Below are 18,333 nucleotides of genomic sequence, written 5' to 3' on the forward strand. Positions count from 1 at the left end.
TGCTATTACTTCTAACCTATGTTATTACCTTTCTATTACCTATATTTTTTCCCTACATGATTCTGCTACAATGCATCTTTTTCAGTTTTAATTCTCTAAAATATCTAGTCTTTTTGCAAGGCCATATTTTGAAACTTGTTTCTTGTTCAATCCCTCCCTCAACAATGTCATCTCTATTCCATGGCCTTCCTAAGTCAGTACACTTTATCTCAGCATTTGCATACAGATGTACAAGACCGCGTGAGCTTTGAGTCAGGTTTTGAGAATTCTTTACAAATCCATTTACCACAGCCCTATCAGGCTTTTTTTTTTCTTGTTGAAATTTCAATTCTTCTTTTTCTGTTCAGTCTCTTTGTTTACCTTTCTTCCCTGAATAATTGTGGCAAGTTTTGCTCTATTTCCCTACACCAAATTTCGCCTGGGTACAATTGGTTGTAGTCACTCCATTTCAAATTTTTGGGATTTCTCAATTTCATTTTTGATTGACCATATCTCCTTTCAGGAGTGTTTGTTCAACTCTGTCCTCCAATTTCAAGACAAGGGACAAAAAGCCACTGAGGTAGGGAAAGCAGGGCTTTATATATGGATTTTGAGGGGCGGGGCAGAACACCAGGGCCAATGGGATAAGGGCACAGGGGTGGAATGAGGGGCAAGGGCCAATGGGATACATTGAATCTGCATGTCCCAGCAAGGCATGCTGGGAGAAGCCTTTTTCCTCACCCTACCAATGGTGGCTGTGGCTTGAGTGGTTTTCCCTCCAGGGGAGTGCTTTGAATTCTCTCCTTGTTGGCCTCCACAGTGAAGCAGCATCCATAACCTTTGGAATGATTCTTGCCTCGGGCCATATTTATGCCCAATACTGTTATTACTTGTCTTTTTCTCCCTCTTTTTACATTATTCATAGCTGATGATCAAAGGACATCAGACTCTGACTTCCATATCCTTCTCTGGATATGTCATCATTCAAACCACCCATTCATTTATTCATTCCAAGGCTGTCATCAGGGGGATGCTGTCAATTGCAATGAATGTCAGAGCAGGCCACAAACGCACTATATATGCATTCTTATGAAAATTAGTGGAACTTGAAGCCATATTCACAGCACAGTTCTGTTTTCATATATGTTTTCCATTTCATTAAACAAAGAACCACAAAATATTTGTTTTCCTGAGTATACTCCAATCCTCTCTCCATAATGCTGTCAACTCACTTAAAAAGAGACTATTCTTCCCTGAAATATATCGTGTAATTTAGGAGAGACATATAAAAAAGGGATCAGGAACTATACCAAGCTTATATCTAGATCTCCACATCAAATGCAAGCAGGCATTATGAGCACAAGTTTAGCAGACCTTACTCTCAGTGAATCTCATTGTGGTACAATACTACAGCAGAGAGAAGCTGGAGAGCACATACACGGAGAGGCCAGTCTCAGCACTAACACAGGATTCACCTAAGCTTTGGCAGATGCTGGAGGAGAGACACTCGACTAAAACACATACAGAGGTGTCTCTGGGTTTGGATAGTCTGTTGGTACAAAACCATACCCATCAAACTGTACTTCAGTCACTAGGTACCAGCTAATTTCTGCAGAAAGTAAGCTAATTGCTATTTCATTTTTACTCGGGAGTGTTTAAATTGTATCATCACAGTTTTGGAAATTGTGTTCCAGTGTTATTACTTGGCAATTACATTGTCTTCCTTTGTTGGGTCTTAAGAAAGCCCCTTTAGGTGATAAGTAACAATGTAAATCATTTGCATTAGAATATTAAATATTCTTGCCTATCTTGAGGTCCAATTTTAACCTCTTCCTGTAAGTTTCATTTCAGATACTAGTTTTCCCCACTATATTTATATTTTGTAATACAGTTACAACTTCTTGTGTATTTTCAAGCTGAGAAGGCCCAATCACATTGACAAGCGAATCTCAGGGATCAGATAATTACGGGGTTGTTCGGGGGGGGATCGCTGACAGCGCAAGCTGCGGGAGGAGGCCCCGCGGCGGCCGGGGCTGCAGCGGCGGCGGCGGCCGGCAGGGGGCGGCCCCGCTCCGCAGGGAGAGCCGCGGCCGGGAGCGGCACAGCCCGGGCCGCAGCACCCACAGCCCTCAGCGGCGGGAGCTGCACAGCCCGGGCCGCAGCACCCACAGCCCTCAGCGGCGGGAGTGGCACAGCCCGGGCCGCAGCACCCACAGCCCTCAGCGGCGGGAGCTGCACAGCCCGGGCCGCAGCACCCACAGCCCTCAGCGGCGGGAGCGGCACAGCCCGGGCCGCAGCACCCACAGCCCTCCGTGCAACCGCATCAGCCAGACCGGGGAGTATAGCGGAGTGTGCGAGATAAATAAAGCATTTTACACAAAATAAATGAGAATTATTGAATCACAGAACCTCAGAATGGTTTTGGGCTGGAAGGAAACTTGAATGATCATCTCACCTATGAGTTTCAACCTATGACTAGGTTGCGCAAAGCCACATCCATCCTGGTCTCTAACACTTGCAGGAATGGGGTATCCACAACTTCTCTGGGTAACCTGTGCCAGGGCCTCAACACTCTCACGGTAAAGAATTTCTCTCTGATCTAAACTTACTCACTTTGATTTTGAAGCCATTCTCTACCCACTTTGAGATTGAAGCCATTCCCCTTTGTCATATCACTGCAGGCCCCTGTAGAAGTTCCCTCTCTGGTTCAATTCCTTCTCTGGCTCTTTTCTAAGCTGCCTCTAGGTACTGGAAAGATGCTCTAAGGTTTCTTGTGAGCCTTGACCAGGATGAACAACCCCAACTCTCTCGACCTGTCTTCATAAGAGAGGGGCTCCAGACACCTCATCATCTTCATGGCCCTGCTCTGGACTATCCAACAGGTCTACATCCTTCCTTTGTTGGGGACCTCAAACTGAGGTCCAAGGGGGGTCTCACAAGAGCAAAGTAGTAGGGGAGAATCACCTCCCTGGACACTACTAAATAACCAAAAAATAGCAAATAATCACCCCTATCTAGCAACTTCTAGAGGTGAGGTATTTCTGTTAGAGTACATACAGTGATTCCAGTTTTTGGAACCTAAGATTTTTCATCTGGGCAAGTTGCTAGGGAATAACATCTGCCTGGAAAAGAAAGACCAACTTCATGTTGCTGCCCATTACATAGAGAATTCCAGTCCTGGCAGTAGTACAGAGGTAACTTTAGCAGTCACACTAACAGGATGAGATGGAGCGCCAGCAGCATCTGAAGCAGTAATCACAGGGAGAAAATACCCTGCAACTTCTTCCAGAACACTACAGACAGAAACTTGGGGGTTTTACTCAAACTTTATCTATCCTGCTAAGTTTTGATTTTGGGGTCTTTAAAAAAGAAAAAAAAAAAAAAAAGGTTTTTCTTTTTGTAATGGAAAAATCCAGAAAACTTAGAAACAGTATTTTTTTATTCCTTTAGAAGGGGTAATTCTGCTTAAATAATTTTTTAATAGAAGATTCTTTCAAGCTTTAACTAAGTTTCTATATTGAGACAGTTCCAGTTTCTGTGTAAATGCCAACATTTCAGTGTTTTTCAGTCTCCACTGTTCTCAAGACCTTCGGACAAAAGCCAGGTGAAAGCCTCTTCTTCCTTTAGCGCGTTGCCTCATTTTTTGCGTCGTTCTCTGGTGCTGGGAAGCGTGTCCCTGTGCCACTGTCCGGATGATGGCTCGCTTTAGGGCCTGACCTGTGCGGTGTCGCGGGTCCCCGCTGCAGCCGCGGCCGCACCGCACCCACCTGCCGCTTGGGTGATGCTCCCCCCATCTCTGACTCGAACCCCACGTGTGCCAGGGGGGCGGCTACGCACGGACTTCGTTTCTTCACGCAGACACGAGTGACTCCAGCGACTCATTTGCGACGGTGGTGGTGCCACCCTGACGGCCGGAGTGCCGGGGTGCCCCTGCGGGGAGGGCGAACGCAGGGAGGGGGGCGGGACGCGCGTCAGGGTGCGACCCTGCGGTGTCACCGGTCCCCTGTGACAGAACGGGTGTGGGTCACGGTCCCGGCTCTCGGCTCTGCTCTTGCGGGAGCGGGGAGCCACCCGCAGTCCCGGAGCGCTGACCGCCCTCCGCGGCGGGGGAAGGACCGTGCGAGCGCCGCGCTCCCGGCCGCCCGCGGCGCCGCCCGCCGCCCTCCCCGGTGCCCGCCCCGCCGCTGCCGCCGCCCCGCCGGGGCCGCCCCGCGGCACAGGGAGGGAGGAGCGGCAGCGGAGCCGGCGAGCCCCGGGCGGGCGGTGCGGGAGCATGGCCCCGGCGGGGCGGCTGTGCTGTGCCGCGCTGCTCTGCGGCGCCCTCAGCCTCTGCAGCCTGCGGGCCGCCCCGCGCCAGCCCGACACCCTCTACTTGTGGATCGACGCCCAGCAGGCGCGGGTGCTCATCGGTAAGTGTGGCCGCTGACCCGAACGGCGGGCGGGAGCCCGGAGCCGAGCCCGGCGGGGCTGCCGCACATTGCGCCCCTTTGCCTTCCGCAGGCTTCGAGGAGGATATTCTGATCGTGTCCGAGGGGAAGATGGCCCCGTTCACCCACGACTTTAGGAAAGCCCAGCAGAGGATGCCCGCCATCCCCGTCGGCATCCACGCCATGAACTTCACTTGGCAGGCAACGGGACGGGTAGGTGTCGAGATGGGGCCGCGGCAAGGGGCGGGGACGCTCTGTAAACCCAGGCAGGTGCTTTGGCCTTGGAATAGTTGAGGAAACCCTCTCCGAGGCGTGCTGGGGCAGCCCGGAGAGCGGGAGTCCGAGGCGCGGGCGGGGGGCTCGGGGAGCAGGGATTGCTGCCAGCGCGTTGGGATGGATGGCTGGGAAAGCGCGCTGGGAAAGGGCTGGAAGGTGCGTGGGAGTGCCGGGCGGCCCGGCCCGGTGAACCCTCAGGCTAGTGAGACGTGAGACAGAACTCACTAGGAACACCCCAGTCGCCTGTACTTGCCGTAAAATTTTGTACCGGACGGTAGTTCCGTGGATTCAGTTTTCTTTCGTCTTTAGCTTATGAACATACGCTACAGGCTCTTCATTGATCTCTGTGTACTAAATGTGCAGGCTAAATTTGTAGTGCTACTAAATAGCAATTCTCTTCTGTAGACTTAATTTTACCAAGTTAAATTGTAAAACCACATAAATCTGTAGTTTATTGAATCCTGTTGGATCCTTTTGTTGAAAATGTAAGAATCTGTGACATATTTTTGTGAAGAAACATGTGTATGATTTGACACACTGACAACATATGTTGAATTTGCATAAAGCTGAAACTTGTTAGTGTACATTATCATGGATACAGAAAAAACATGGTGGCATAAAATCCTGGATAAAATTATTTCCTTTTTACAGTGCTGAACAGTGACTTTATACAATAAAGAACTTTATAGAGATGAAACAATATTTCCATTTAAATTGTGATCATTGATTGTATAATTCAGCTAATTGCAGCTTCACAAATTTTGTTGTTGTTTTGGTTGTTTTGAAAGTTCTCTACCTACAGGACTTGTTTGGCTTCAAGGTGTTGTCTGATACCCTTGCAATTTTTGCTGTCCTCACAAAGCCTTTGGGTTTAGGAAATGCTTCACCCCCTCCTCCAGAGAGGAAGGTGAATGTGGAGAGACAAAACTTGCTCACAAAGGCTGCCTTGCTCTTGAGCTTTGGCGTTCCCATCAAGCTTTACAGAGAAAACAGCTTTGTACGCCCAGGGCTGGCATTTAAATAGCTAGAAATAATTGCTGTCTTTTGGGACTGTGTTTTCTGTTCCATTTCTCTGCCAACTTCAGTTGCTGTTGATGATAAAACTAGGTCTTTTTTAATGGGTGATCAAGATGTTAGACTGAACACTGTCCTCTTCGATTTCCTTCTTGTGCTCGGCTCTCCCTCCTTTGCTGCCTACAGGTGGATCATTAGGAAAAGGTGGTTCCAATACTGATTTCAGTGAGAAGAGTCACAGGCTTAAAGACAGTATAGGAAAATGTTCTGCTTGATGCCACTTGCAGCCATTAGTCCTCCTCCTATTTTCCAAATTACCAAATTCCTCTTAGACAAAGCATAATTAGTAAGTGAAATACCTAAATGGTTAAAAAAGTTCCGTGTTTCTCCAGAACTTCCAATATTTTATGAGGGGAAGAAATGAGTACATTTTTACTTTTTTCCAGTGTTCTGTTTTGGTTTTAAGTATACATGTTCTTAGAAGTTTCCATTAACACATCCAGGGAAGTGCTAACAACTTACTACCTTTATTCTGTACTTTTCTGGGAATTTCCTAAGTGAGGGAAGGGAAAATGAGAAGTGGAAGGGAGGAGGAGAGAAAAAGAAAAGAAGAGAAAGGGGAAAGAGAAGCAAGAAAGGAAGAAGGAAAAGAAATGGAAACTAGTACTTTTTGAAAGAAGAAAGGCATTTGAAATGCTGAAGTGCTAGACTGCTTTCTGCAAAATAGATGTTAACTAGCATACTGTTGCCTTCTGTTTGGTAAAACTGAAATAATTCTTCTGTGGGTGTTGTGCCTTATAGACCTCTTGACCCTGTATCCCAGTTGAAATTTGAAGATGTTTCTCTGGGCCTCCAATGTCTGGGGGCTCCCAGAAGTATATGCCTCACCTCTAGGAATAGCTAGACCCTTTTTGGGTCTACAGATACAAGCTTCTCTTGAGTAAGTGCAGGATGTCCATGGCATTACATGGTTCCTGGTCCTGATATCAACAGGATGGGGGCCAGACAAGGTCAACCCACCACACCTGGGATCCCCAGCAGGGCACTGTAGCATGTATAAATATCCAGTGGGTAGGTCCCATCTACCTGCTCCTGGGATAAAGGATGATCCAAGTTTGAGGTGAGTAAATAATTCAACCCAGGGAGTGGCAATGCTTCTCAGTCCTGCATGGCTGAATATTCTAACTCAAAAATGGCTTGTTGAAAGGCACGTTTTAAGGACTAGATTGCATTTGTATTCTGTGTAAACAGAAGTGGTTGAACACTACATTTAGGTGTTACACTTCTGATGCAGTGGCCTTTGTTTCCTGAATACATTTTATGTGAAAAAGATTTAGTTTGATAAGCAAACAAAATCATTTTCACTACAAAGCATTAACCAAAGAAAAGCATTAGTCGCTTTTAATTGCTAGTCCAGTACTTCTAATTAATTATTAGGAAATGCAAGGGGAAACCCAAAATTTAAGGGTCTGAGGGTGCTAAATATATAGGTTTTTTGCAAGTGAAATCAGGATGAGCCAGGGGTGACAAGAAAGTTAAAGGTGACGGGATTGTCTTGTTTTTATCCATTTTATGCTTCTACCTATAAATTAAAGCATAACATTACAGGTACTATGTTCTCTTTAGAAATGTTATCTGCATAAATTGACAGTTACAAATTTCTTTGAATTGAAAGGTTTAAAAAAGCAAAAATCAGTGATAATATGTAGTATATAGCACGCATCCATGTAACCACTAGAGCTCACTGGTGTGCTTCTTGCTCTTATTCTGGATGGTTTTTCCAAAAGAAAATACAATGGCTTTTAGTGGTCTTGTCCTCTGTGGAAGATTGAGCTAAAAAACTTCCCAGTGAGACCCTATCACGGTGATTAATGCTGCAACATGTTTACATGTTTTCCACATGTCCACTAGTGAAAGTTACCAAAGATTGCAGTGATAACATAATCTCTACAGCATTTAAGAATTTGTGACAAGTATTTAATCATCTCCAAATCTACAAAAACCAACATGTATTTTTAACTTTCAGTGAGAATTCTGAGAGCTGCAAAATTAGGTTCACATCCTGGAGAATATTGGTGGAAGAGAACCATATTAAAAAGGTGATTATTTCCCAGACAGCAAGTGCTCAGTGACAGAGCAGCAGCCCAGTTGATTTAATAGACAGGAGGTGAAAAAAATAAACCAAAAAGCAAGTTGGAATTTTTGTTGTGTAACATTCTCTGGTCTGATCCAGAGAAATAGTCAATCTGGGCCACAACCTGCCCAGGCTGTTTTTTTCCTTTCAGATATGGGAGAAGTATTTGTGGTCAGATGAATTACTGTGGTGGCTCACTTCCCCCTCCCCACTGTTATGAGTAGCCCATAGTTCCTCTCTTGGTATTTGGTCATGTCATGAATGCATGACATGACATCTGAAATAAGTCTCAAAGAGTTATTGACAACCTTGAGTCAATCAAAAAGGTGCCCACCTCTGAGAAAGAGGGAATGTGGTCTTCAGTGCATTTTCTATCGTCATTTCTGTATTGTTAAGTGAAGGTCAGGAATGCTATGTAGTTAACAGCTCCTGGAGGCTAGTTCTGATCTCAGCAATGTGCCCATCAGCCCTGAATAGCTCAGCTGAGTTGTCTGAAATTGTCTTATACTGCTGAGATGTAGCCTGACCATAAAGATAAAATGGAATATCCAGCTATGCTGGGGGAACATTTGTTTCCTTGCTCAGAGGAAAGCTAGCAGGCCACCAATTTTAAGGCATTAGTGGTGCAATAAGGTGCTCCAGTTTATTTCCCTGTGGTACTCCAGTTTATTTCCCTGATAAACTGAAAAAAAATATCAAGTATTGAATTTCAAAACCTAATTCTTCAAAGGAAACTTTTCTTCAAAGAAACAGCTGAATTTTTTTGTAAATATCTTATTTGTAACCAGTCATTACAGTGATGCTTTTCAGCTTAAAAAATGTCTAATATGCAAAATTTAGGAGTTTTTTTCCAATAAAAGTATGGCTCTTCTTGAAGTTTGGTCAAGGTAATTGTGTTAACTCACACTCCTGTGATTTTCAGTGATACCTTCACTGCACCTTCATGTCACCAAACCGGGGAAATACTTTGTTTTCTGACCTCTGTACCAAAATTTCCATGTGGAATGTGAAGATGTTTACATACTGTGAGCATGATTTTTAGACAGGGGGTTCTCAAATCAAAAGCACAGCTCAAAACCTTTAATATTTAGATTCTACTCAGCTGTGGTATTTTGCGTCTCTGTGTTGTAGACATGCCACCAGGGATCAAAGTAATACTGTAGAAATCCCACTTTCTTAGTGGAGCAGGCATGTGCCAGCCATCTGTTCTATCTACTGATAGAAAACAGCAGTAAAGTTTCTCAAAGTTTTGCCAAGAAGAAAAGGGGGATTTATTGCTCAGCAGAGATGAGTTACAAGGCACCTTGTAGTGTAAGCTGCATCTGGTTTCCATAGTAATTTACATGGCATGTGTGTAAACTACACAATTATTCTTTTTACACAGCAGTGTAAACCTATGTTAAGTAAACAGTTCAAGATTTTCATTGTTTATCATTTCTATAAATAATTCATTTTTAACAAAACAAAAAGCTAGTTGTAAAGTGTTTTTCACTACTTTTACAGTAGTAGCTGCAATGTACAACATAACTGTTGAAAAGCATTGCAACTAACAAGGACATCCCAAGCTTCAAGATTATATTTTGCAAAATTGTACAGATTTTACTTCCTGTGTTACTAACAATTTTTCTGAAATAGAAAATCCAGACTTTCCTCTTGTGTTGCCTTCCTCTGCTTCTTTTTTCTATTTGTGGAAGTGAAAATGTTTTCTGGCAACATCACCTCTTTTTACAGACAGTTTCACAGGCATATTCTTAGTGGTCTTAAATTGATGCCATTAACAAGTAATGCTATAGAGAAAGACCTAACAAAAATGAGAACTAACTGAACTAATTTCATGTATTTAACATCTTCTCTTGCTTTCACACTTTCCAAAGAGGTTTTTTTGGGGCTGCAACTATTATTGACTTGATTCTAGTCAAGTGCTTATGTACATACAAAACAAACGTAAGGAACCACACTCTTCCTAGGGCATACAGATATGTGAGGAATAGGGTGTGCCCCAGAGTTTTCAAAACTGATATGTAGTAGATATTTGCATCACATTGAATAGAATTTCAAGAGCTGAATACCTTAGCTCAGAACAATGAGTTCCTGATTAATATTTTTAAAGCTTTCAAGAAAATGCATCTCAAAACCTCTTCTGTTTTTCCTTCCTGTGATTTTACATTTGGCTTGTTAGGGTTTGCTCTTCTTTTATTTGCCTTTTTTCTGTACAAATTCTACCATCTGAAAGATTCTACTTTACTTGCACTAGTCTCTTTTACCATGTTGGATTTTTTCATTTTGCTGGGAGGTTTTTGTTTGCTTCTTGACAGTTTATTTGTGGCCAAGCTCTTCACTGCATCAGTGAACTGTAGCCCAGACATGGTGGAAATGTAATACCCACCTTGACTGGCTGGCAGGGCTGTGCCTGATGGAGCCCAGGCCTTCAGCAACTGCCTCCCCCCACACTCCAGCTGCAGAAGTGAGGAAGTGGCACTTAGATGAAAAAGGTGCATTGCTCCAGCTGGAAAGCCATTGCTAGTGGTCCACCTCAGAGGTCAGTCCTGGGTCTCACAGTGAAGCAGCAACCCAAATCTGCCTCAAAAAAAGTAACTTAAAGAAAGCAAAGATGCTGTTACTGTTGTACAGAGGCATTAGGAGGCTTTACCCAGCTCTGATACCTGAAGTCCACCACAGTATGTGGAATCTTAGTATGTTCTGTTCATAGAATACCCTAGCAATGGCTTTCAAAGATTTGGGGTGATTTTTTTTCCCCCAGCCATACAACAAGAAAACCCCTGGGATTTTTTAGCATCTAAAATAAAAGTTTGCTTTGTTTTCCAACCAGCTGACTGCAACCAGATGGTGGAGTCCATCTTTTTTGGCCATACAAGGAAAAATGGGCAATTATCTTTGAGCTGCTTCAGCACTTGCTGTCATCAGTGCTAAATACGTCAATAAATAACTTGAAGACCAAGCACCGCTTTCAGAGCTGGTCTCACAAATCCACTGAAGTTGCCCCTTTGCCTGGATAAAAAGCTAGGTAAACCCAGCTGATCCTAAAGGAAATAAATATGCCTGACATCAAACCTGGCAATCTCCCAGCCTCAGGTTTTGGCCCATCACCAGGCAAAATAAACTCCCAAACAGCAGCCCACTAATGAGAAGATCTGTCACCAGCTCTGAACACTGAAGCACAGAAACCTGCAGCAAGAGCCAGAGAGCCAGCCTTTGCAATAACAGCTGTCCAGAGAAGCAGAGGGCAGGCTCTTGGAACATCCTGACCATCAGAGAACAGAGCTTTCAATTCTGTGATTATGGACCTGATTTTTCTCAGGACACGTGGAAGACATGGACAAATCACAACCTCTTGATGAGCAGAAGTTAAGCTCTTCCTGCAATATTTTCTCCTTGCCCTCAACTTGCAAATGTGTGAATATTGATACAGCCAAAGGGAATGTGAGACTTAAAACCTCACAGACAAATAATCAAGTCCAATGAACACCTTCAGTAAGGAGTACAAGGACCAACTTCAACCTGTTGCTTTTAAACTACAGCAAACACTGGTCTCATTTTGCCAAGTTTGAGCCTTAGCCAGTTTTCTTTCTTGCAGAGGTTTTGGGAAATAAATTGAGCTGTTGAAACAGAGTCTACTTGAGTAACCATGCTGAAACAAATTTATTTTCCTGTTGTGAAGCCACATAAAGTTAAAGCATACATAAAGTTTCTGCAAGCAATTATGTGGCTACAATATTCCTAGCAGAGACTGTCAGGGAGAACAGGCAGGTTGCACAGCAGAGCACACTTCAGAGAGGAAGAAGGGGCAAAATACAGTTATCTGGGTCTGTAATCATGAGCAACAGATGATATGCATAACATATTAAGAGCTGAGAGTTAATTTTCCAGCAAAGCATGTTAGCAGTTACCTTGATTGATATTTTTGTTTTGCTTTGTGCTGGCTTTTTTACCTCCTTCCTTCCAATTTTGCACAGAAGCCTCTATTTATATTGCATAGGCTTTATCTGATTTCTGTATTGGCAAGGGTAGCTGAAAGCTTGTAACCCAACATGTTGATTCCCTCTGATCAGACCTGTGGCGTGTTGGTGTTAGGTACAGGATGGAGCAGCTTATACTGATCCTTAAGGCAAAAACTATAAGTCTTCATCACATCAAGAGCCATGGGTTTCACATTTTTACTTGATCTAAGGGTAACTTTCCTTTGATGGGACAAAGTCTGCAGCTTATCCTGCCCACTGACAGCGTCCACATTTGAATTGTATCTGTGTGAATATCCTGCTTAGTTAATATTCCCTTTTCAGTTGTCTTGCCAAATATTTACAGTAAACTTCATAATTTTTATAGTATCATGATGCCACTGCTACTTTCATTCTATGATTCTGTGAATCACCTGACACCAGAATTAGATGTAAAACATTTCAACAGGCATATCCTATTTATATAATACCTTTATTCATCCAAAAGTAAGGGCTTTCTCATCCTGTAAAATACAATCAAACAGTATACATTTATTAAATTATGTTAATTAGGAAATACTTCAAAGTACAAGGTAGCTGAGAGTTTCTGGGCAGGAGGAAGGGTGACCTGGGGGTAAAAAGCTCACAATCTCTGCAAATTCTTGTAGAATCTCTTGCTTTTCTGCCACTTCCCAAATGCAGCAACTTTAACAGAAAATTCTGTCTCTAGGTTTATATATGTGTTCCAGTCCCTGATTGCAAAGACTGAATTAAGTGCAGTGAGGTCTTTCCCCCTTCCTGATTTAGAGTAGGTGATGGATCATACCGAGGTTCTTAAGCCATTTCTGTGCCCTGTAGTGATGTAGAGAGCAGACCTGACTGCTCAGCAAGGTTTGTGGGGTGGGACATTGTTCCCCTCCAGCATTTTTTTCTTCCTGAAAGTGTTGTGGACCCCATTAAGCCCAGTGCTACTCACTTCATTCATCAATAAAGGCTGGTTTGGGGTATTTGGGGAATCTCCAGCAGCCTATGACTCCAGCAGAAATTAGGGATTGTCAACATATCTGGAATGTATTGAGTGGCAAAAAGAACAATTTGGTCCCAGTCTGCAACAGCAGACCAGGTTTACCACAGATATTCATCAAGGAATAAATTATACCTCTGATCTTAGCAAAACTCTGGAATCCCAAATGGGACAGTTGTCTTATAGCAGAGTGCAGACTTTTGCTGTCATTAGACTCCTGCTTGTTTTTCATCACAGGTAAATTTGGGCTTGGGGAGGTCCACACATTCATTTCTGAGACTGCCATTCCTCATGCATTTTCTCTAATAAAAATGAGGTTAGGGTCTCTGCAAAAGATTCTTCTGGGGACCTTTCAGCTGCCAGCCCTCCCTGTCAGGATTTAGACTGACACAGGATAGGTCACATTATCCAGAATAAAAAAAAACACAACAGAAGGATGTAGTTTTCTCAAAATAAACTTCCTGCCTTTCTTAATGGGCCTTATTCCTGCGTGTTTAAAAGGTTTGTCTGGAAGCTCAGCTTGACCCTCTGTCAAGGCAGCAGAGTCCAGGCCTTGTAAAGATGCCTATGCTGCAGATAGACTCCACCTGCACCCAGGGAGGGAAAGAAAGGTGGTTCAAGACAGCAGGTAAATCAGATTCTAGCTGGGCTGAGCTTTCTTCTGCAAGCATTGGTCTCTGTCCTTTGAGTGTACAGGAAGTCAAGGATGAGCTGGTTTTAAAAAAGATACTCCATTTAGATGCTGGGAAATACACTGGACCTCAGCTCAGAAGACTGGACCTGTGAGACTGGTACTGTAACCAAGGGATGAAGCTGTGCTGACCCTGCCTATGGAAACAGTCCAAAAGATAGAAAAGCTCTTTGTAGAAGCTGTTCAGATTCCCACCAGAAACTGGAGATAGGATTCTTCTTCCTTACTTTACTCTGAAGAGAAGTCCATTGTGCTTTGAATAATTCAGGGTATAGTTATGGAGGACAGAACTCTGTGGCAGCCTCTATAGTACATGGAAATATGACAGCAATATACATCCACTTAGCAGAGTCTTCATTCAGTAAAAAAAATCGGTATGATTCCAGGTACAACAGCAAACACACAAGTTCCTTTTCAGATACACTTAGAAAGCACTTAGTAGTGAATTTAGTTTTTCTTTCACAGTAGTATCTAGGATTTGCTTTGGTCAACAACAGCCTATGAAATAAGAAAAAAATGACTCTCAATTTGCACAAAAAATGTATTTGAAAATCCATGCAGTAGGTATTAAAAGAGAGCAGTGTTAACAAAGTCTTTCCTAATGACTAGTCAGGACAGAGTTGAGTTTTTGCATCTTTTTAAATTTTAAACACAAGTCTTCCTGTAAAATAAGGCTGAAGACCGGTATCTGCTGAGCAATAAATAAAGAAACTCTCAGTTAGAGGAGCTGCAAACTTTCTGTCACATGGGTACACAAAAGTGGAGGCATCCCTCTTTGAAACCCTTGAAGGACTCCAGTCTGACAAAAGCTGTTGTGAGATTTCATAACTTTTGAGAAAGTTCACTGCTTACATTTTGAAGAGAGGTATTTATATTTATTATACAAGAGTGCCAGTTAAAGCCAAGATAGAAACACATGGACTCAATAAAGGCCAATTATGTGACCTTTGCTGTTTGCCACGCTTTTAACTTGTGTAAGTAATTGATTACACTTTCATGAGATCATAATCAGAAGGTTGTTCTTTGGTAATGGTGTGCTAGAGGAGCTTTATCCTCAACTTCAAAGCTATTCTGTGAGGCTTAAGAACAAAGAGTTGGAAGTTTGAAGCATGGCCAAAATGAATCTGTATGCATTATCCATGTTTACCACCATTCAAGAGGTGGATTAGCTTATTCTTAGTCTGTGAGCTTTCCCTCATCACATCAGATAAGCCTCATCTCTAAGCTTTACATTTTTGCTCTTAGAACTATTCTGCTTAACTAAATATAGTGTCTGTTCAGATTCCCATCATAACTAACCTAAATGCTTGTTAGTACCATCACTTCCCTAATTGTAAAGATTTTATTGAAATTATTTTACATTCTCTGTGAAGAATTTTCAGGGTAAATACTAATTATCAATAAATCTATCCAAAGCCTGAAACTGTAAACAGACTGTAAATCTAAAGGTGCCCACCCAGGATCAGCCAACCAAGCTATTCACTTACTTTTCAAGCTGTGAGGGAGAGAAAATAGCCCTGTGGGTTTTTCTCAATGTACACAGAGCCACATAGAAGTGTTGCAGGTGGCAGTGGCAGGCCTGAAAAGACTTGTTTTCTTAGGAAGTAACCTGATGAGACAGTGTTTTTTGTATTTTTTTTCTCTAAGGGCAATAATAATTTTCTCCTTTTTTATTAGCTTTGGGAGGTGGGTGTGATGGTGTTCACAGGGGTTTTCAGGATGAGGGAAGAGACGTAGATCTGACTCCATATTTCAGAAGGCTTGACTTATTATTTTATGATATATATATTACATTATAACTATACTAAAAAGAATAGAAGAAAAAGTTTCATCTCAGAAAGCTAGCTAAGCTAAGAATAGAATGGAATAAATAATAAAGGTTCGTGTCTCGGACAGAGAGTCTGAGCCAGCTGGGCTGTGATTGGCCATTAATTGTAAACATTCAAGATGGGCCAATCACAGACACACCTGATGCATTCCACAGCAGCAGGTAACCATTGTTTACATTTTGTTGCTGAAACCTCTCAGCTTCTCAGCAGGAAAAAATCCTAAGAAAAGGATTTTCACAAAAGATGTCTGCGACAGGTGGGTATTTTGAACATCCGTTATCATTAAATATCCACCACTAATCTTTTCCTGGGTGAACAAAGAATGAATTAGCCCTTGCTCTGCTGGAACAAGAATGAACTTTTCAGGAGAATAGCTTTCAGGATACCAGACCAATATGTTTTGTTGAAGATAGCAAAGGCTTGTGTGTGTTTTACTTACTTTAAATCTGAACTCTTAATGGTATATCTCTTTTTGGTGTACTGTTTGCTTCTCTCCCCTTCCGCAAAGCAGAATTATCGAATTTTCATCTGTAAGACATGAGAGAAAACAATTTAAAGGAAGCTTGTGCACCAGGCCTGGTTCATGCAGAGAAATAGCATTCCTTGCTAGAAATTTTCAAGACATAATTAACTGCATAATTGTCAAAACCTTAGTGATTTTGTCTTCTTTCAGCACAATTTTTTTCAAAACTAATCTGGTGAAGCTGTGCTAAAATGCATTACAGAAAATGTGTTAAACAAAAAAGGTCTAAATATGGGAAGTTGGGCTATTTTGCTTTCTTTGTTTCCAAATAAAGCAAGAGAGAGGAATGAGAAACTCCGAGACTTTCATCACTGAAGAGCTGTAAATTTGTTGTGACTGTTTTAAGAAAACCATGCACGCTGCATGCCTTTGTCTCCACGTGCTTGTGCTTAACCTGGAGGTTGCTGTGCATCTCTTTGCACAAATGCAAAGGCTCCACCAAGGCTCCAGCCTGGTGGAACAGCCCCACTGTCCCCACTGCAGGTTCCTGCTGCATCAAGGGTTGCCTCTGATCTAAACCAAAACTGTATTGTCATTAGCAGGCTAATGATGGACAGGAATGTGTACTAGGCTTTTATTTGTCCCTCTGTCTCAGGAGCCTGCTTTTTTAGGCATGATGATGATTTTCAGAGTTAATGCTCGGCTGGTATACTTGGATTTTTCTTTTTCAACTCTGTTCCTCTCAAACCCGTCTTTCTAGCAAGCCCTTCAGCTTCCAGTCAGAGATTTCAAATTACTTTTTCAATTTTTTCAAATTACTGCTTTCAAATTACTGCTTCAAATGCTAGAGTGCCTCCAGAGCTCAGGTTCTGGTGAGAGAAAATATTTGCTCAAAATGACTGGGTAGGAGCCCTGTTTCCCATGTCTCCCAAAGAGCAGACAACTGCCAGAAACAATGCCAAATATAATCTAAATCTATTGTGTTGTGACCTCACCAGGCTTCTTGGCAGTGATTTTTTCTTATTACTTATCTTTATAGAAATTATTTTCTCAATATTTGGAGGAAAAGGTGATGTATTCTGCAAAGATTTCAGACCATCTCCCCAGTGCAAAGCATTTTTGGAACCCTGTAATGTCACCTTTCAAAATCTGAGGTTTCTTTTAAAAACAAACGATAAATTTCACTTTACCAATTTCATAAATCATTCTGTTGGAGGACCTGATCTGCCATCCACAGCTGAATGCCACAGGAGACATTAAGCACCAGTTAGTCTTCTTCCATTGGCAAAATCAGAGTTTTATACCATTCTTCTAAAACCATTAAAACCACAAGTAGTTATTGTTGAAAGTTTCATGCAGGGATGCACTCTATTGTTAAAAAGTCTTCCTTCCCTCTTGTGCATGGATTTTCTTCAATCTGCCATGATTTCCTTAATGAGAAGAAAGCAGGCATAGAAGAGGCTCTACAGATTTGTGAGCATTTCACCACAGCATTGTCTAATTACTAATGTCACATAATGTATTTTTCTTTGAGGTTTCCCATTTCTCTGAGTTCTAGTTAGTGTCCTTTTTTTCATTTATTTGAAACAGCAAATATCTCTATTCCTCCTTTTGTGTGCATCTCTGTTTTTTTAACCCTGCTGCTTCAGTCTGTTCCCATACCCTTAGCAGCTGATACTGGAAGACAGTCAGATTACCCTGTCTTCTATGTAACCTGATTTTCTCAGAGCAGGTTTCAGTATTGCTTCATGTTGTTGAGCATGCCTCCCATTTTAAGTCTACCTCTTGAGCCTGACAGCAAGTTTCTGAGTGTTACACTGAGGTGTGAAAAATGGTTTACCCACTCTGTGACAGGACCAGTTCATGGGTTCTGTCCCTAGCACAAAAATGGGCAGTCTGTAGGCAGACACATTATTATCTGCTTGTCTAAGGGAGCCCCATTATGTTGTTCATGACAGAAGTGTCTAGACTGCAGTGCAGTAACAAAATGCTCACATATATGTACAACTTCCTACTCTGGCCAGACTCCTTCAATAGCCTGTTATGCACGGTACAGATAATCTTTGTTGGAATTTATCTCACTTTGCTTCATGCTTCATCTTGGGGCACAGACCAACTTCTCTGACCTAATGCAGTGAATATCTTGGAGAAGCAATGGTCCATGCTGTAAACACCTGACAAACACATACATTGTCTCACTTCGTGACTTTATTTATGGCATATGCAGCTGTGAGCATCTGCTATGGATAATGCAGGGTAGAATCTTCCAGTGTGTGCATAGCCAGAAATATTTGTGGATCTGGGATAAAAAGGAACTTCTTTGATGTGTTTCTTCCTTTAAATATAGAAAATTGGCATTAAGTTATATTTGTCATTTAATTGATAACAGAATATTCAGCATTGATCTCTTTAAAATAATGAGAAGAAAATATAGTTAATTTCTTACATCTACTTTCAAAGCTAACATACATTTGCTTCTTAATTAGAAAGGGTGTAGATTTCATTAGGTTATTGAACCATAACATACAACAGTTCAAGCT

General features: G+C 42.3%; 1 protein-coding gene across 1 annotated transcript in view; it reads left to right on the forward strand.

Moving 5' to 3' along the window:
• The first annotated feature begins 4,181 nt into the window (after window positions 1-4,181).
• WIF1 (Wnt inhibitory factor 1) overlaps window positions 4,182-18,333 on the forward strand; it is a 37,778-nt gene continuing 23,626 nt past the window's right edge. The window contains exons 1-2 of the mRNA XM_054631897.2: window positions 4,182-4,388; window positions 4,480-4,619. Of these exons, the coding sequence (XP_054487872.1) occupies window positions 4,253-4,388; window positions 4,480-4,619 (276 nt within the window). The 5' untranslated portion in view covers window positions 4,182-4,252. The remainder of the gene's footprint in view (window positions 4,389-4,479; window positions 4,620-18,333) is intronic.

The sequence above is a fragment of the Agelaius phoeniceus genome, chromosome 5, assembly GCF_051311805.1.
Source record: "Agelaius phoeniceus isolate bAgePho1 chromosome 5, bAgePho1.hap1, whole genome shotgun sequence".
NCBI classification, from domain to species: Eukaryota; Metazoa; Chordata; class Aves; order Passeriformes; family Icteridae; genus Agelaius; species Agelaius phoeniceus.